This window comes from Uranotaenia lowii, chromosome 3 (assembly GCF_029784155.1).
Source record: "Uranotaenia lowii strain MFRU-FL chromosome 3, ASM2978415v1, whole genome shotgun sequence".
NCBI lineage: Eukaryota > Metazoa > Arthropoda > Insecta > Diptera > Culicidae > Uranotaenia > Uranotaenia lowii.
In genome coordinates, this window is record NC_073693.1 from 2,603,514 (window position 1) to 2,624,788 (window position 21,275).

Below are 21,275 nucleotides of genomic sequence, written 5' to 3' on the forward strand. Positions count from 1 at the left end.
TTATTTGCTAAATCAAATAAATACTTAAATATCTTTTTGAATATTTTTTGATTATACGTTAGTTAGTTTAGTTCATTAGAGTTAATTTAAATATAAATATCAATTATTCTGAAACCCTTCCATACGATTTTAACACTGATGCTGTCATTCGATGAAAACATTATATTTTAATTACTTCACTTTATCCAAAATTACCCTCTTGTATGTTAGAGAAAAGTGCCTAGATTCTGTTGAGATATGCTCTTTTTTACAAAATTTTCAAAAAAATTCCAGAACCGGCCATGTGAATTCGTTTGGTAGAAAATATGGTGTTCTCAAAGTTAAAGAACATCGTTTTTCCTGGCAACTATTTTTAAGAAATCTAGCTAAAGTTCGACATTCATCTGATTTAATATAAAATAAGCAATTTCAAATAGCTCGGCACCTGTTTGGACAGGTTTTGTCCCAGATTTCACTGGAACCCAATCTCTTTGGTGATAAACGTCATAGAAGCGACAATTTATCTGATGTCCTTCTTACTATTGGTGACATTTTGAAAATCAAAGAGATCTCTACCTGAAGAAGATCTGATGTTTTATACATCTAGTTCTAGAGAATAATCGATTCAAAGACATAAGGAGTATTAAGATGAAAGAAGTAGAAGAAAAAGGAATTGTCGCTTTTTTATTTCTATTAAAAACTCTACAGAGTATTCGACCAAATATTCGGTCGAATATTCTTTTGGCCGAATAGTTGAAAAGGTCAATATTCGGTATTCGGCCGTTCGCCGAATACCACTATTCGGTACATCTCTAATGGTGTCAATCGAAAAGTTTTTCAAAAGATAATATTTTACAAATCTTTTTGTAGAGTTAAATGTGATCACAGTAGGCCAAGTGTTGTTAAACAAAAAGATATTATTAAAGGGTGATACGGTCAAAATTTGGTCAATGAAAAACGCGTGTAAATCGGTGAAATCGTTTATTTAAAAAATCAAATTCCATTTCTTTTTCAAGTTTAATTTGTATAAAATTCAGAAAAAAAAATTCAGTAAGGCTTCCACTTTTCCAAATCCGAATTGGCGGGCCTTACGCTTAACCCCTGCCATCAGATTTTGTACAGACACCTACAGACAAATCCGGCCAAAACAGTACGGAACAACCGTGTTTCTTAGGAAAGGCAGCAGACGTTTATTCAAACACTCTTTCACGTAAATTTCTTGGTTGACAGTCCCGGAAGCTATGAAAATGCTGCTTTTCAAGCCACAGGTACAGATGGCTTGCCAAACCAGATATTTCTTCGCGAACTTTGACAGTTTCATGTGCTTGAAAATATCTGCTACCTTTCCCCTTCATTTTGCCGTATAAAACTCCTGTCCCGGAAGCTGCTAGAAGTCGGCTTTGACGTAGGTTTCGTCGTCCATTACCACGCAGTTAAACTTCGTCAGCATCGCCGTGTACAGCCTCCGAAATCGCGCTTTGGCCGTCGTATTTTGTTCACCATCCCGATTTTGAGTCACTTCCTTCTTGTAAGTCGATAGTCCGGCTCGTTTTTTGGCTCGATGCACGGTTGTAGACGATACACCCAGCTTATTTGCAGCATATCGGAGAGAGAGGTTAGGGTTTCGCTTGAAACTACCGGCAACTCTCTTTGTCGTCTCAGCGGCAGTTCCGCAGATTTTTAAACACAAATTTTCAAGAGAAAATATTCAGATGCGTGGAACACTCTCAAGAATATAAAATCTAACAAAAAATGTAACAACCAGGAAATTTCGGACAAATAACTCATCCCCAAAACAACTGTTTCAGTATCTGATTTTTGTTTTATTGGTACTTTTAAAATGATTCGTCACAGATAATTGTTTTGTATTGTATCCTTTCGTAGGTAGATCAGAAATGCAAAATGTACGATGTAATGTATCTACTTCTCCGGGATGATGTGCGGAAAACGCCTATCCGTACTCAGAAAAGATACGTTCTAATCAAATGCCTTCAAACAATGAATTTTCTTACATTTTTTTTGCAAATTGCAAATTTGTTTTTCTGTATAAGGATGCGAATGGATTCTGTTGCGGGTTCAATAATATATGCAGAGCGAAAACCTAAATTTCGGTTACTTTTCAATTGAAACACCTAGAGTTGTCGTCTGTATTTATACACTTTAAAAATTGGGTTGATTTACTTATCTCGTCACATTAATATAGAGTTTACAATTAAAGTTAAAGTCTTTTATCAATGTATCTGGTTTTACTACTATCGCTTAGTTTTCAGCATTGTGTTGAGTTGAGTAATTCCGATTATTCAGTAGAAAATATAAAGTGTTCCTACTACTTGTATGTTTTCCTACCGAATCGTTCGATTTTTTTCTGTTCCATATATTTTGTTTTGAACGATTCTGTTCGTCTATACTAGCATATCGCTCTAAATGTGTATGTGTGGGTGTTTTTTTTTTTTTTTGTTAAAATCTAAATGCAAGGAATTGCTCTCCGTTCGCTTCGATCAAAGAGCGGAGCCTCGAAAACTGGGTTTTTATTTTCGCTTCCTATATAGCAGATGACACTTCTGTAGATTTACCGCTCTGTACAATGTTATTAACATGGGTGTGCTTGATTTGAAAATTTCGATCGTTTCGATTCACACTTCTGTCCCACAAAATGGTTGCACTTTAGTTAACTTTTATCGTTTTGGAATATTTAAACTATGAAATAAAAATTTAAAAAAGATAGGGAAACAAAAAAAAAACATAAACAACCAAGAGAGAGATTCTTCCATTAGCTTCTAAATCGCATTGATACTATGGAGAAAATTAAAAAAAAAAATAATAGAGGAAAATATCACTAGCAAATTTTTAAAGAACTTCTACGTTGATGCAGGAATGAAAAGTTGATTCAAACTTATATTCGCTGCTGCTACAATAAAATGGGCTTTTTCATTTCAAGAGGCTAAATTTCCACCTTAATCGGTTCCTACTTGTTTGTTAGTTCTTTTCTATGATTTAATCAGCCTTTTCATCTATAAATGTATTCCATATATAGTTGGTTGTGAGCGTTTTTTATCTAGGGTTTTCTTTGTTATAAAAAACGATTTTTGATTAGTGCTTCAATCAATGATAGATCTAAATTTCATTATACATAGTAGATAGAATAAACGGATCTATACGTTCGAACATTAAACTGTAATTTGAACCGGTTTGAGAAGTTTTCTTTTACTTTCCGCTCCTTGAAAAGAAGTGATTAGTAGAATAGGAAAAAATTCTCAAACGGCAATGCTTCGAAAAAACGAGTATGGATGAATCAATTTAAATCACATTTATCGACAATGTTTATAAAATAGAAAAGACAATATGTATATCAGGCTTCATCGAATCTGTCTTTCATATATGAACCCAAAAAAGAGAATTGGGAAGATACTGGTTGGTTTATATCGATGGCAGATGGTGAAACCAGAAAACGCTTATCGATGCATCCTCCGGTTAAAAATGGCAGTTTTCAACTGATTAAACATATTTAGTCCCATTAATGGTTTGTAAGAATTTTTATGTGGTCTTTGTTTTTTCCTAGTAAAGTCAATCTTGCTCAAATGAATCATCCAAGTATGCCGATATGACAAAAAGTTCGTCATACCTCATTGTGATTTTTGTTATAGAGATACTCAAAAGTAACAGCCTACTGAGCGTTTTTCCTATGAACTCTGCCGATTCAGCTATAATTTTTATAGACTACCGTTATGTTGAGCAATCGCTCACAATTTTCAATAGATTTAGTTTTTGTGGAATGGAATACACGGTTTGCATCGATTCATCATTATTATTGAAATGAGTAGTCTTACATAAAAAAAAGTAACTAAAACAAAACTACCAATTCTTCTCACTCGGCGACCAGCAACGGTGTTTTAGCTTCCTCAGTACACGGAGATATCTAGCAAAGATTATAGATTAACCTGGGAAAAAAATTCATTTACCTATCATACAGTATCTGTAGATTTAGGGGAAGAAAAAAAAAGATCTATCATAAAGAATTCGTCCGACAAGAGAATTACACATAACGAACGGCCGCAACGAGGCGACCCCTAACTATAAACTATTTCTTATATGTGTTATTCGCAAATGCCATTTTGGTGATTTTTCTGTGTGTGTTTTTCTTTGTATTCACATCCTTAGCCCTCTGCTTCTTCCAAGAGCTCCAACCATTCCAGCAAATTTCCATCAAAATTCCATTCGAGTATTTTCGAGTTCGTATTCCTCCTTTAGCTAGCTGCTTACTCGGGCTCGCTGGGAGCTCCCGGATAGTAGTAGGGCGGGGGACGCTCGTACTCGGTCGATGGCGGGGCCATGGGAGGATTTTGATAGCGTGGCGGAGCACCGTCCCAGTTCCTGTGGAGAGGTTTAAAAAATTTATCATTAGTGTACTTTCTAGTTGATCGATGGTAGAGAGAAAACAATTGGCATTGAGTAAGGGTGAACAATTTTGGAAACACGTCACAAATATACAAACACACAAAAAGTCACAATTAGATCGAATCCAGAGATTCCGGAATTATGTCGGATACAACAGACCTATACAAATTGTAAAACTATTTAGAGTTTTTCCTAATATTTAGTCAAACTGATTCTAGCACAATAAAAGATTATTTGGAAAGGTCTAGACATTTTGGTATTGCCGTAAATTTTACTTCTTTCAATATCAAAAGCTCAAACTTGGCCTCATAAGCCGTTAGAAACGGGTTGGAGTTTTAGATTGACCGTAATTTTTTATATGGCTAAAACAAATAGAGAATTAGAGAGCAGTTCTTAGTTTTTTTACATACACAAATGACTGGTTTAAAATGAACTTATTGAAACATATTCACCAAAAAACGTTAACGTTAATCAAAATAGTTTCCAATTTTTCAATAAATTTTACATATAGTTTTCGTCCTTTACAGCCACACGCTGTAAAAGTCATGCAAAATATTGCCAGCAGGAAATCTAATCATACCTTACACAAAAAAGTTAATCTTTCAAAGAATATTGACATTACTCATAAACGATATTGAAATATCTGATAAAACAAACCCGTAGAAAAGGGCACGGCCTATTTCTTGCTTTAATAATTCACCGAGAATAACAGTCAAGATCTCGACAAACGGCATTGGGAGAAGCTGAGATGATAGAGCGAAGTCCCAAAAGGTCGAAACTTTATGTAGAACCATTTTATTTCTCAAACTACTACTTTTAACATGAAAAAATGTACACGACCTAATCAAAAACTCGAAAATTATTACAATATAATTTATATACCGTTGGATTTCTCGAAAATTGTAGACTAATAGAAGAGATGTTGCATGGTAAAATTGATGCACACTAGACTGGTAGCGACACAAAATGCAAAGGTTTGATTTTTTTTTAAATTTATTTCAAATTGATTTCAAAAGATAAAAAAACTAATAAAAAAATCTTTTTTTTTCTAGTAATCATCTTTTTCCATCATCTGTCCCATTGCCTCGGTACCGGTTATACAGATTACGTGCTCTGGAACTAGCAAAAAATTGTTGTTTGAGGTGAGGTTTGAATGGCTCAATACTAGGCAACACTTTCAGCTTATCGTTGAAATTTTTTTTTTGGACATTTCAGCGATTATGTGCTTTACTACAATGCTTAATTTGAACTTTGTGGACATTTTTGACAGTGCTTACATACTTTTCTACCACTCACACACAATAATTCTTTGAATAATCAAAGGTTTTGTCAGCTATCAATTTGATAATGATGGATTTTGAAGGAAACTGTACAATTTTTTTTTCTTTTTATCTTGCATCATAGATATCTCAAAAACGCGACGTTACTAATTTACACAGTAACTTATTTTTGGCCCGTTGGACGTTTGATGTTAAAGGAAATTCGCAAGTATCTTGACATCCAGAATTAACTGTCCATTAGACTGGTAAGAATCTGCTTATGCTTATGGGCAACTTTGCAAATTTTGGTAGCTCTAGGATTTGAAGTGGGCTGTAGCAAAAATTCAAAGTTTGTATGTTGAAATTAGTACGGAAAAAGTGTCTTTTTTCTTCAGAAAATCCTACAACTTCACTGTTTCACTGAACTCCAATTCTCCAAGCTGTATATTTTGCTGATTCAAAGAACAACTTGAACCTCTAAGATGCGTCAATCGATATGACGATTTCAAAGCTCAATAATTTAATTTGATTTTTTTCTCATCTTTTCAAATGGCACTCCTGGTCCAGCAATGCATGTTGGGTAGGAGCCATTATCGATTAGAAACTAGGTGGCGTGTATTCTCATATACAGAATTGTTTTCGTATCATTGGTTTTCTCCCACCACGAAAAAGCGGAACATTCCATGCGGCTAAGCAAAGTTTCGGTGCTCGCGTTGTTTGATTGCTAAAATTTAGAAAAAAAAATAGAAACGTTAAAAAGTATTTTTCAATTGTCAACGATGAAGTGCGAAAAACGTGGCTCCAGAGAGTAATTAAAGCTGGCAGAAAAGGTGTTTTCTTCCATTTTTTTTTTTCATTTGCGTTATCATAATGAAGCCACTGAATACGTCCCAGCAAACATAACATCGCATTAGAAATGTCAGTTCAACTCGTTAACAATGTTAATGCGAATCGTAATTCCTACCAAACCAAGTAAATGATCGTAAAAATGGTTGGTTAAAGTCTACCGACTCGGATATGACAAAATTGCGCCATGTTTGCATATTTATCTCCCGCGTGCGGGATTCAAGTGAGAAAACAACCTTGTTGTTCTCTCTGCGATTAGCAGTGCAACCAGATTTCTAAAAATCAGAGGGTCCATTTGGTTAAACTGTCCAATGAGAGAAGCAGCAAATATTGTCGCTGGCAACGGTTTGCATGCATTGAGAGCAGAACTTGCGCTCTCTCGCATACTGTCAGGATGTACGGTAAAAGGTGTTGTATATCGTTCAATTTTTACAACACTTATCGCATAAGCCAGAAGTAAAAAATATGTATGTATATTGCCTCCACTTTAGTACGTAAATGCTGTTTTTTCGAGTTATATAAGATGATTTTATAATGTAGGGGAGAATGAGGATACTTGATCCCTGGGGATACTTGATTCCTTAGCTATATCTCGAAACTGGAATGTCTTACAAAGATCAAATGTTCTAGAAAAATGTGCCAAAATGAGCAAAATAGCAACGATTGTAATTTAAAAAAATTTAACAAAATAATTGTTTGAGTAATTGAACTATGTTTGAAAAATTTCACGAAATGTAACTTGAAGATCTTTTTTCATCACTTTAAAATGTTCCTTACATGGGAAAATTATGAAAAAAATATTTGTTCCAATGTATCAATCGTTCGAGCGTAGAATGAACTTCATAATGCCATATTTTCAAAGCAATGGAAAACTCTCAACTTTTTTCAGAAAAAGTTTTCTAAAATGTTGATTATGGGTATAATTGATCCCCTAGAGTTGGGTACAATTGATCCCCCTTCCAAACGGCATATTCTTCCTCTGAATTGATCGTTATGATTGCTGATCACGAAATTACTAATATTTATCCAAAAACTAATATTTATCAAACAATTGTCTGAAGAAAAGACCAAAAATAATCAATTTTCTCTTAATTATAAAAAATTGCGCCTTTAAGTATGCAATGTTATTAGCGTTGAGACAAAGTTATAGAATTTTCTTCTTATGTCTGCTATAAATTGTGAAATGGGAACAAACATGACCAAAATAGTAAATTAACATTCTATCTTTGGGTTTTGTTTGATTTTTATACAAGGATTAGGGCTTCCTGAATAAAAGATCAAGTCTCCTTCAATAGGGGATCAAATCTCCCCTAACTTCAGAAAAATCGCAATTTTTTTACTCCCACGAAAATGCTTCTAGTTCATCAACGGGTTTAAGTATCGTTCTAATTTTTGGAGCATAGAAACTTGAAGTTACAAGCTGTCAGAAAATTTCTAAGACGGTGAGCTGCTAAATATTTCCAAAAAGATATGGTGAAAATAAGAAAAGGGGATCAAGTATCCCCACTCTCCCCTATATGAAACGTATAGCAAAGTTTGTTGAGAAATATACCTACAAAAATGTTTGCTGGGGTTCAGCAATTTAACAAGCACGATCTCAGGTGAATGTGAAGAAATTGGACTTTAAGCCCTAACGTTTATAATAGTGGCTCCAGAGAGCGTCATTATTAGTAATTTTCTTTTGATCGTTCAAAACGGTTAACTGTTAACTGTCAATTAATCGAAGGTATTCAATAAGCTTAAGTGTTTGCAATTAAAAGAAAATGAAATGTAGGTACATGCTTTTACCTTAACTAACGGTTTTTTATTGAAACGTGTGAAATAACGTTTAAATTAAAGTTGCCGTATTGCCCGGTTTTACCCGAACTTGCCCGGATTTTCAAAACAAAATTAAAATAGGTCCGGTTATATTTTTCCCGGATTTATAAACTTGATTTGTAAAAACAAACCAAAAACTCAATTAGTTTTTGCTTAAAAAAAAACAACTTTAAGCAAGTTTTGTCAAAATAAACTTGACATGATTTTTTGAATATTTAAAATACAATTTCAGCCACCGACCGTGGCCTAGGGCTTGGGTCGGCAACCAGCGGCTCGCGAGCCGCATGCGGCTTTTTTGATGTTAACCTGCGGCTCTTTAGTTCACTGCGCTAAAATGAATATACTTTTGTAAAAATAACGATAATTGAGTCTTTTGACCTATTGGCATTTTGTGAAGCCTATTTTTATAGTTGTTTGCTTTTCACATCAGCATAGAAGATCCAGATTTAGTATACCGTCTCACGAAATAACTTGATAACAATAATTCATTAAACGCCTAAATGCAAAGAATTTTATTAAATTTTATACTTTAAGCGTCAGCAATCACTTTTTTGCCATCTATGATTATTGATCAGTTGAAATTTTTAAAATCGTATTAGGATTAATTAACCATTTCGAAAAATATTTACAACTTTGACGCAAAACAACATACAAATATTCGAAAAACCACCTCAATCCTATATCATTTATTCAGCATTTCAGATTGCGGGTTTTATCCGGGCTTGTAAAGATTTTCAAAGCAAAATTGGGAGATTCCAGGTCCGGTCCGGTTGCCCGGATATCGAGGAAAAAGGCCCGGTTTTTTCCAGATTATTCACAATTTTTACGAAATTTCCAATTTTCAGCTTGTTTTAGCGAAATAAATTCGAGAGCATTTTTCGAAATTGTGAGATTAGATTTGAACGCCGCTGATGTGCCTTGGTAAAAATCATTCTTCGTGTGTTTTTTTTAGGTTTTCGCTTGCCTCTTTTGATGAAAAGTATGTACATTTTGGCTAGATTGGCCCGGATATTAACCGTTTTTTGAGCTTAAAACTTAGGAACCCAAACAGTAAAAATTTGAAAGCCTACTCAATAACTAACGGATTAAAAAGGAATGAAGGAACATGAAATTCAAATATAAAATTTCAAAACTAAGAATTGACTCATCAAACTCGAATCAGCATTGAGAATGAATGAAAATTTCAATTTGAAATCTTATTCACAGGCAGAATCAGTAACTACATTGACCTTCAGCTGAAGCAGTTATTTTTTTTAAAATTAATTGATTGTTTTAAATAAAAGCACCTCTGACACATTCCACGCGCTTGTACCGCTCACAAGTGATTTTTATACTTTAGCGTATCAAAAAATCTCAAACTTGTCAATAATTTTGATTATTCAAATCACACAAAACCAATGAAAAAAGAGAACAAAAATTTTTTTACATGTTTCACATAATTTTGAAAATCTTTTTTTTTTGTTGGAAAATGTGTAAATGTTAACAACTTTCACAAAATAATCAATTAAAATATATGGTTAGATTTTTTTTGAAATTTTCTTGATACGTTTTGAAGCCAATAAATACTGCTTCATTTTTTTCATATTTTTTTATATCCATTGTGGTTGTTTTAAAAAGCGAACAAAAACAGTCGCAAATGAGTGAATTCACGTCACAAAACACGGACATTTTTTGATTTTACGAGAATACTTTAACATTGTAAAACAATAAAAAAATAAGATTTTCTGTGAAAATTATGAGAGGATTCTGAAACACTAAATTTTATAGAAATCGGTTGGAATCCAGCTGAGTTACAACAGCGCGAATGAGTGAATTCACGTCACAATTTATTTTTTGTAAAATTGTTTAAGGGAAATATGCTCTGAAAGCTGTTTTGGCCCTCCAGATGGTCGGATTTTTTAAAATCGAAAAAAAAATTGTCTATTTTTCAACTAATTCTTAACTTAACTCATTTTTAACTAAAATTCCAAAAAAATTAAAATAAAACACAAAAAAAATTTTTTTTTTTGTGAAATGGTGAATAAATAATAACTGTGAGAAACCGTTACTTTAACGTATGATTCCTTAATATGTTGCTATTCAAGGGCCAGTAGAAATAAGGAAAAAGTTAGGAAAATAACTGAAAATTTATGACTCTACAAGTCGGAATAACAAAACATCAATTTTGAGAAAGTACATTAAATTTGAACACTCTTAAGAATTTTTCAGATTGATTTGAAATTTCGTGACGTGAATTCTACTTTCAAGTAAATTGGTTAACTTCTAGAAAGATAACAGTTCCGAAAAGTCCGGAAAAGCGATTTCACGTAACGGTGGAATGTGTCTTCTGAGTCTTTGAACACATTTCAAGTATGCTGCTTGCAGCCAATATTTACCAAAGCTCATAAATTTCGAACGAAGTTTCAGTAACGGACATATTTTTTTTTCCACTTTCGATTAAGGGTTTATCACCATTGATATATTTTAATTAATTTTTGTTTTGAAACTTTTTTAAAAGTATCCTTGACTGATTTTATTAGTTAAGATGTACTGTTTCTTATTTTTTGTCACGATTTTTTTTATGAAAGCTACATAATCATATTATTACAGATTAATACAGGTCAGCAAGCACTGAGGAATAATGTACAATGTATTGAATTTCATTTTTCATTCAATTGGACTGACAAATCGCATGTGACATAAAATGAGATTTTTAAATTTTCCAGATACATAAAATTCTGAAGACTGTCTGATGTCAAGAATTTATGAAATTCTACTGATTGTCAGGAGCATAATTTTTGAAGAGTTAAGTTTTTGGCTACATAAATTTTAGTTGAATTTTATCTCGTACTTCTGGGTTTTGAAAAGGATCTGGGTTTTGAAAAGGATCTAGGAAAAGACATCAAGGAAATGTCATAAAAAAGCTTTATAATTCTAAGAAAATTTATTTTCCTTTCCATTGTTATTTTGATAGCTTCTCATTGCCGAACAAATTATGAATATTCTGCTTATGTAAATATATTCAATTTTTTCTCTTCAAAACCATGCAAAATATTCATTTTAGCTTTATATAGATTTAAAATTTTCCATACTCGATATTTGCCAACGTATTTTAATTGATATAAAATCAAACCATGTTAGAATAGTTGACGATCCAGAAGAAAATCCATGTTATTAATGGCAATCAGAAACACATTAATTTAAAAGAAAAATCCAAGAGAATCCATCCAATGCAAGAAAAAAAACTAATGGGTTTAGAGTTATCTTCGTAAAACTAATGTCCATTGATCATTCATTAATTTTTTTTTATTAAAAACAAAATTAATAAATCTTTAATGTGGCTCTTTCAAACTCTGAAATTTTGAAAATTTTAAGCTTATGGCTCTTCCGACTCAAAAAGTTGCCGACCACTGGCCTAGGGGATAGCGTTCAAGTCTTCTAAGCCAGAGGCCATGAGATCGAATCTCGGTCAAGGCTTATATAGTACTCTTTCTGTGGACTTGTGGTTTTAGCATGCGTAAGATGCTAGCCATCATGTCCTTGAAAGATGTAGATACGCCTCAATGTTAAGTTTGAATAAGATCTCTCCAAAGAAACATGAAGTTTCACTGAGATCCTATATGTGTGTGTGAGTTTAAAAAAAAATTACAATCTGCAGATCTGTTTCGAAAAAAATATATATTTTCAGGTGTTTTTTTTTCTTGATTTTCATTGAATAGTTTCTGAGCTTTGCCTCAATTTGCAAGAAATTTTGGAGTGAAAAGGTTCACATCCAATACTTGAATTTTTGCCAGGTTTTTCTATGAAATAGCCCAAACACTCCCGGCCCAGATACTTGCGGGAAAAAATATGACAAATTTGGTCTAGTATATATTTTTGATGATGGCAACACTGCCTTTTAAAAGCAAGTTAATTTCCGTCGGATATTATTTTTTATAATTCCTCGCAGTATTCCTACGTCGTCGTTACGGTAAGTTTTTGTACGAAAGTGACGATTAATGTGAAAACTATCGGCAACATATGGAAATGACTCCGAACATCCAGTGCCAGATACTTTTTTCAATCGCTGAATTCTGAGTTCAACCACCATCAGAGGCTTGAGCCTCTGAAGCGGCGTCCTCGATAACTTGTTATTCGTGCAACAAAAAGGCATCTGAAAAAGAACGCATCGCCTTTTTTGGGGTTGCGGTAAATTTGTGCATCACAACTGCTCCGGCCTCACATCTGCCGGTCTACTTGCACTCAGTGAGAATAGTTCTATCAAATTCTTTTGCACGGATTGCTGTGAATTTTTCAGCCATGGTTCCGGTACACCAAGTCGCAGAGCTTGTGAATGTTCGACGCTGTTTCCAATGCTCGGAATACGGTCACATCTCATCCGCATGCAGAAAGCCAAAGTGTTGCCTCAAGTGCATTGAAGGGCATGACGTCTTCGACTGCCAGTCAACCTTTTTTAGGGGCATTAATTGCGTACTTTCAAACACCCACAATCTTGAAACACGAAATATTTTGCCCATTAATCACGCCGGATGGAGTGCTTCCTGTCCAACCTTCCAGAGACAACTGAAGTGGACGAAGAAGAAAACGGACTATTCTAATGTGAGAATAAGTATATGTGCAGTCGAAGTCTCAGATTCCGCACCGTTGGGAAAAATGACCCTTGTTGTTAAATTCCCGGAAAAAAAAGATTGCGCACCTTCCCTAAATAATCCTCAATTGCAGCCGCGAGTGTCGAGTGCGAGCTCGCTCAAACGACCCAGCATTCACTCTAAAACATTTGAAGTTCTGAACGCTCCAGCTCCAGTCACCCCATCCTTGTTGAAATCCGCACTGACAGCTACTGGCTGTAATCAATCTGGTTCGATAAGCTTGTACTATCAGAACGTACGAGGACTCCGCACTAAGATCGAGGAGTTCTCGTTAGCTATCGGAGACGATGAATTGGACGTCATCATTCTGGCCGAAACCTGGCTATATGACGACATCACATCGCAACAACTCTTCGGACACGAATACTCAGTTTATCGCAACGACAGGGACCCAATATCGGCCGGGAAAAAATCGGTGACGGGGTTTTGACAGCTTTGTCAAATAGGCTAACCTCCCAATGCGTCGTTACTCGCTTCACCGAACTCGGACAGCTGTGGGTGGAAATCGACGGCAAGCCGCAGAATATTTGGGAAGGTGCTGTTTACTTATCCTCAGATAAAGCAAATTTAGAATTGTCAATGAGATTGCATTTCGACACTTCGACATCTGTGGTGAACTCAATGGACGAACATGATGCTCACATTATTGTGATTATAACCAGCCTATTCTAGTCTGGTCGGCACATCCCGAAGGATTGTGTGTCGATTTGATAAATATTTTCAACGCATTTCAATAGCTAATACATCTTGCGTGAAAAAATCCATGCTAGTCAATTGATATGCAGGACCTTGCTTTGTACGTTAAGTCCTTCGATACAAGAACTTCTAGGAATTTTGATGCTGTGCATAACGCGGTTACTCATCTGAAATAGGTTACATCCTGTTTGTTTCCTTTTTTGAATACGGAAAACATGGCAGATTTTTTCCAAAGGGCAGGGCAGCAGGCAGTCGATAGAGATAGATTGATTAAAAAAATCAGTTGTCTGCATAAGTTGTTTGTACCTCTTTTTAGCACTAGGGAGGGTCGGTATTCCGTCCGGGCCTGATGATACAGAGGATTTCATTTTGCTGATTGCAGTGTAGAAGTCATTTTTGATATAAACGGTTAGCGTAAGCTTGCCAGATTGCCCGGTTTTATCCGGGTTTGCCCGGATATTTGATGCAAAATTTCGATAAAGTCCGGTCCGGCCCGGTTGCCCGGATATCGTGAAAAAAGTCCGGATATTGCCTGGATTTTTTCACATATTTCACGAAGAAACCAAAAAAAGCAAAGTTTTTGAGTAAGTTTCAGCAAAATCGATTAACGGTATGGAAATTTTCAACGGTTATTTCAAATAATTTCGCTGATTTTCTTTTATAAACCTTTAAATATTTAAGTGTTCCAAAAAGTTTTTTGATGTCTGCAATTACATTAATGAAATATTAATTTCGATTTTTTTTGCATTTTTTCTTTGCTTGGATTTGAAAAATTGAAATCCATGCCCGGATTTTGCCAGGTTTTTTTGAAAAAAATACCCGGAATTGCTAGGCCCGGATGGGAGTGGAAAAAATTCTGGCAACCTTAGGTTAGCGTGATGTTAACGGCTCCAGATGGGTCAGTTTCTAATACTTTATCTAGTTGCACAGGTCCGATGTTAGATTCAACATAAACACTCGCAACGAAATGTTCGGCGAAAAGCTCACGTTGGTGAAAAGCAGAATCAGCTCTTTGACTATTAAGGTGCATTTTCGCAAGGAGTCCTGATTCTTTAATTTTTTCGGTAACGAAGCTCCACAAATTCGTAAGATTTTCTCTCAGACTTGTTTAAGAGTCAATTATATCGCCTAGAGTACCCGATTGTTTCGTCTGTACTCATTGCTTACTCTTGTGAAAGCAAGTTTTTTTTCTGGCTTATGATGGTTCGAGAAAAATCTCAGTGTCCTAAAATGGTGGTTCGACCAGGGTGGGCTAAGGACGAGGGCGGCGTGTGGGAACTTTGTCACGGAAGAGTTCATTAATTACCGTCAACTGGGGCAACATGCAACAATTTTCAACTTCAATGGCTTCTAAAATCTTAATGCTTACAGATAATTTCATGTGTGGACCACATCACAACGCTACGAATAATACTGGAACAAATCAACGAATTCCAGGACTCTCTTCTGCTGGTGTTCGTTGATTTCGAAAAAGCATTTGACCGACTGAACCACGAAAACATCTGGGCTGCTCTTAGACGACGAGGGGTCCCAGAGAAACTAGTCCATCTCATCGAAGCACAGTACGAGGCATTTTCGTGTAAGGTCTTGCACGACGGTGTCTTGTCCGAACCAATCCCGGTAACTGCTGGAGTGAGACAAGGATGTATTTTGTCACCGCTGCTTTTTCTCATCGTAATGGATGAGATCTTGACTGGATCGATTGACTGTAGATCAAACCGAGGATTGCCGTGGAATCCTTCAACCATGGAGCAACTGAACGACCTTGACCTGGCAGACGATATTGTTTTGCTCGCCCAAACACAACAAGACATGCAGAGCAAACTCGACGACCTCACCGAAAGCTCCAAGGCAGCAGGTCTCAAAATCAATGTCGGAAAGACCAAGTCGATGGAAGTCAATACAGAAAATCGTTCCAATTTCGTGGTAGCTGGACAACAGGTTGAGACAGTGGAGTGCTTCCAGTATCTTGGTAGCCAGATTACGCCTGATGGTGGGACCAAGAAGGACATCGAGACCCGGATCAGAAAAGCCCGATTTGCGTTTGCGAGTCTCCGAAACATCTGGCGGTCACGCCAGATCTCTCTACGAACTGAGATCCGAATCTTCAACTCAAACGTCAAATCCGTATTGCTGTACGGGTGTGAAACTTGGTGCACATATGCGGTGACGACGCGAAAACTGCAAGTTTTTGTGAATCGCTGCCTGCGGAACATCATCCGCGCTTGGTGGCCTGGCAACTGGATCTCAAACGTTGAACTTCATCGCCGGTGTCATCAAAAGGCGCTAGAAATCGAGATTCGGGAACGTAAGTGGAGATGGATTGGGCACACGCTGCGAAGAGATGAAAACGAGATTTGCAGAGAGGCGCTTGACTGGAATCCAGATGGGCATCGAAGAAGAGGCAGGCCCAAAAGCTCGTGGCGGCGAAGTCTAGCCGCTGAAATCCGCACAGTTGACGAGAACCTCGGCTGGCAGCAAGTGAAGACGCTGGCTCCGGATCGCCAGCAGTGGAGATCTTTTATCTCAGCCCTATGCGCCGGTCAATCGGCGCTGGACCCTTAGGTAGGTTAGGTTACAGATAATCGTACCTCTTGTACATCAAAAGTTTTAAGGTTGATGGGACACTAAATTGACGTAGTTAGAAAAATTATTGGTTTAACCAGTTATTTTTTAATTTACAAAAACATGCGATTTTCACCCTACTAAGAAAAAGGGGTAACTTGCAACAAACTCTGTAATTTATGAAAAATCAAATGAAAACAATTGAAAATTCATAGTTTTTTATACATTTGTGATGTCATAACGCATAAAGCACCAATTGCAGTAAATTTTGGTTTTGTTCGAATTAAATTTTTATTTTTTTCTGACAAAAATGTTTTTAAGAAAAAAGTGTTAATCTTCTGCATACATTTAGGGGTAAAAAATACTCTAAAATATTCTATTAACTCAAATCATGAAAATAAATCTAGGAATGGATGAAATTTTAATGTTAACAAACGCATAATGCAAGACAATCATATCCCAGCATATGGAAACGCGATTTATGAGATTTAGGTCCGATTTGCATTTTGTTGCATTTCACCCCAGACGGGTAACTGAATTATAAAAATATTTATTTTAAAAAATTGAGTGACTGTTCGAAAAATATTTCCACATGATCAATGTTGGTATAAGATGAGAAAACCAGTATAAAGTTTGTAGGTAATATTATCAAGCCAATCCGTCATACTGGGTAAAGTTTTTTACGGCATCGAAAAATGTTAAAAATTGTACATTCATTTTTCGATTTTTCAAATTTTATATGAAAATCAAAAACTTAAAAAAACTATTATAAGATTCAAGAAACACTGTCATCATCATTATGTAATCATTAAAAAATAACTTTATCTCATTACATTAAATTAAAAATTGAATCTGTGTGGTGTTATATAAATGTTGCATTCAACCCCGCTGTTGCATGATGCCCCGTTTGACGGTACCGTCGTGAACCACAACACCGCAGAAACGAGTTTTGTTAAAATATATTGAACTTTATAATCGTGGGTATAGAATCTGTAAACAAGATGTTAATGGTTTTTCTTTCTAATTCATCTGAAAATTAGAAATTCCACAAATCGAAGCAAAGCTTAAATGTTAAGTAATTGGAATAAGAGACAGGTTTTGAATGCCTATATCAGGCAGGCTGCCTCTATCAAGAAAAGATAGATTAGCCATTGATTATTTTTTTCTTAATCTCAATCATTAAAACAATAAATCTACACTTTAATTGCAATCTTACAGAAAAATTTGAAGAGCTTAATACTGGGCTGATGAAATATTTTATGAACAAACTAGTGATTTCTAAAATTTCGCCAAAATTTCAGCTTTGACGTATGCTTGAAATCAGTTTCTACCATTTCCAATTTAAATAAACGAAAATATTGCAAGTGGAACTAAAATATAGCTAAAAACATAAATATACGGGTTTAGCCCGCCCGGTTTCGGAAATGGACTATTTTGGCTACTTTTATTATATAAAATCATTTTCTCAAAAACTGTACGAGATTTTAACAGGAAATTGCTCTATATAAAAAAGATGTCCGCTAATGTGCATATAGTTTTCAGACACCTATCTATGCTAATATAGGAAAAAAATTAGTATTCTCCTTAGTATGCGCACTTAGCCCACCTCTCCCCTAATAGTAAGTGAAATTCAATGACTCGAATATTTCATCTCGAAAAATACTTAAAATACTTTCCGGATGGTATCGAAAAAAAAATTCCTCTGAAGACTTAACTTAAAATAATTGGGGAAATGAGTATATTTTTAAAATGCGCCTTGCATTGTGTTTCCAATCGAAATTTAAATTATTCCTCGCCAATGCAAGGCTTTTGTCTGAGGAAGAAATTTAGCGATTATTAGTAAAAAGTGTCATTCTGTTAATCCATCACTCGAGCTTTCCTAGTTAAGTTCTAACATGCCAGCCTATATGGGGTTTTCGGGCTTATTTTACAAATCACGTGGCGTGATTCGCGCAATTTCACCTCGTCGTCCTGATATTGGGAAACGTTTTAGGGAAGGAAAGTAAGTTTCTAGCCTCGACGGGTTACTTGAGTCAGCACTACCGAGGTGAAATTTGACAAGCCACGTCACGTGATTTGTGTTAAGCTATGGTTAGTAAACGGAACGCACTCACTACCACTTACTCGTGATTTCGACGACTGGAAAATATAGCTAAAATTGAGACTTTCATTCTTAGAGCTGTCGATATGGTTGACCTCCACCAACACCACCTGCACCAAGATTTGACCGTACACCGATCATCGCACCGTTGCACGGCGTATAGTTGCATCTGCTCGGATTTGTTTGTTCGGTTTTTATTTTTGTATTTTTTGGAATATTGGTTTCATTTGGAATTGTTGTGCAATGCGAACACCGGCCACCGGAATGGGTATGAATACATAAGACACAAGACAGCATTAGAACTTGTACAACATCTCATCGTTGATGATCGTGGTAATCTTTCAAAATGGGTATGAGAGTTTTGAACACTTGAAGTTGCAGAGATACTTGGGTGAGATGACCACCTCCGGTAGCAAGCAGGTGTGAGTTTTTTTTCTAGGGACTGATCAGTGTATTTACATGAAAAATTAGGGACAGCGTGTTGTACACGAACAATTACACACACACACACACATATTGGAGAGATGCGATTTTGTAGAAGCGCGTAAATGGATTGAACAATGATATGAAAGTGCATGTGTGCATCTTAAGTTATGTTTTTTTTTTCGGGAAGATATACATTTTTACGTATGTCTGTAGCACGAGAAGGGATATGTCAGTGCCGGTTTGTTGAAGAATTTTTTAACATTCTAATGTTGACCAATCGATAGAATGGTAGAATGATACATAGCTAGACGAATGGTTTGTGGAATACATCAATGTTGTCTATCTAAGAAGATTAACCTTTTTTGTTAAGTATCAAAGCGTAAGGAGATGGAAGCACATCTTTATGGTCGTTTGTGTTTTTTTCTTGGTTCGTGTTGTTGCTACTAAGGTTTAGTATTTTTCGTATCCGCTATCTGCTCTGGACGAAGATCGTCCATCCTTTTTGGAGGTGGTCTCGTGCTCGTCAGCCAGCGATCGGGGACGTCGGAAGGACATCGTTCGATAGTCTAGAGGTGAAGGAGCCCGGTTCGAAAGCAGGCCAAGGGATTTGACCGATCCGACACTGCTATTGCTTCGACTGACGGCACGGTACGCGGCCCAGGGAACTTCAAGGCCTACTTGGTGGGTGCTACCGGTATTTTGATGGCTGGAGGACCGGTGCAAATCGTCAAACAGGGAATTCTGGAAGAGGCGACTCAACAGCCGATTCGGCGATGGTGGTGGACTTTCAGTCTTGGCCGGCGATTCCGGCAGCGAAATCTCATCCGGTAGTTTGGTGCTTTTCTTTTCGTTATCACTATTGGTTAGTATTGATGGGATTTGAAGCTCTGAACTGCAATAGTACACAAGGGTTGTTAGGGAAGAGGAAAGTTAGTAGAAGATGGAATGATTCTCTCTCTAGTTAGTTTTCTCATTGCTACGGAAAGCAAATGATGGTTAAGTACTAGTACTCAGGTCTCGCGAATTCGGACTCACTACCGATATCTCTAGGGGTCCAAATCTAGATATAGTAGGGATTTGTGCTGTTTGTGTGTCTGCTAAAATGCTGTGTCTCGGGGCATTCTAGTCTACCAAAAATTGCGCCAGAGCAGTTAATGTCTGCGTGATACGTTTTAGTTTGATTTTTTTTTTATTTGTGACTGAAATGAGCAGTTATTCCAAAATTGTTACTTACTTTGGTGCCATATCGTTATACCGTGGCTCTCGGCTGTGTCCTCCCGAGGGGCTTCCATCTTCGTAGTAGACGTCTCGCCGATCCCGCGAATCACGCCGGCGATCATTCTTCTTGCGGCGCTTGTTTTTCGGTCCGCTAAAATTGAAAAATTCATTCATGAATACAATTCTGAAAACTGCCTTAAATAAATTCTAATGCATGGTGCAATTTTGGAAACTATTTAAGTTTAACCGAAAAAAGTCTATTTTAAAAATACTATCGGAACGACCAAACGTTTACGGGGATGCACGACAAAGTTCATTCGATCATGAACCCGATCGATCGTCGACTGAAACGTCAACGCGAACGTTCCAATTAACGACCTTTGAATTTTGATTATTGATATTGGGATTAAAATAGTTAGAACACTAGGTAGTGTGGTTATGATGAGTGGCTTGGGATGCAGTTAACGTTACACGCCCGGGAACTTACCTTGCCAGTGGAATATTGTCCCGCTCACTGTAGGCATCGTACAGATATTCACTGCGCAGAGATGGAAGAGAAAAAGAAAAAAAAACACCGATTGGGTAAGACCCGCCCGGAAACGGAACTTAAAAAACTAGGTCGAAAGTAACAAATTCATTTTTTCTAGTGCACAAAACGGAAGAAAATCAAACAAAGTGACAAAACAGGTGCGCGATTGTGGACGAGGGACGTGTGGAAGGGAGATTGTTTGAAGGAGAAAAAAAAAATGCAAAATACAAAACAACCACAGAAACCCATTTCTGCTGAAAATGATCTTGTGCACCTAAACCAATATAACTCAAACGAACATTTCTAGGTTAGTGAGTTTATGCAATCATGATATGCGAGTGTTTGAAGAAAAAAAACTATCAAAACCCCCAATAATACTAATGAAACGAAATTTATTGTTGAATATCTTTATCTACGTTGGAACATCTTTACACATTTTTTTAAATTGGACGCAAAGATGGGAAAATTATGAACGATAGTGTTGAACGTATGTAGAAATCAGAAAAAATATAAATGAGAATATTGATTTCAAAGAAAATTACTGAGAATACAATGCTAAAATGTTATCTTTAGGCCCTATCGCAGAATCAGATCAAATTGACCAATCATGAAGATGAATTTACAGCCAGAAACTGTAAGGGAACGTCCGAAATGTCACGAACAGACCAAAGACGGAATATTTTTTATCCTGAAAACTACGTCATTGAACCTAAATGATCATTCCAGATTTCAATTGGAAACGCCACTCCTTTGCCGTTTTTTTGCATCAGGCTTCGGACGGATCCTGAGGCGCGACTCAAAAGAGGCAGAGCAGT

At 36.2% G+C, this 21,275-nt stretch overlaps 1 protein-coding gene across 8 annotated transcripts in view; it reads right to left on the reverse strand.

The window, feature by feature from the left end:
* Nucleotides 1-1,781: 1,781 nt before the first annotated feature.
* LOC129758451 (prominin-like protein) overlaps nucleotides 1,782-21,275 on the reverse strand; it is a 152,220-nt gene continuing 132,726 nt past the window's right edge. For 3 of the 8 annotated variants that reach the window (XM_055755948.1, XM_055755946.1, XM_055755947.1), the window contains 4 exons: nucleotides 20,419-20,469; nucleotides 19,948-20,082; nucleotides 19,071-19,605; nucleotides 4,220-4,350 (listed from right to left, as the gene is read on the reverse strand). In XM_055755948.1, the coding sequence (XP_055611923.1) occupies nucleotides 19,164-19,605; nucleotides 19,948-20,082; nucleotides 20,419-20,469 (628 nt within the window). In that variant the 3' untranslated portion in view covers nucleotides 4,220-4,350; nucleotides 19,071-19,163. Of the gene's footprint in view, nucleotides 4,351-18,321; nucleotides 18,457-19,070; nucleotides 19,606-19,947; nucleotides 20,083-20,418; nucleotides 20,470-21,275 lie in introns of those variants that run through there. The other 5 variants (XM_055755952.1, XM_055755950.1, XM_055755949.1 and 2 more) reach the window with 5 other exon arrangements.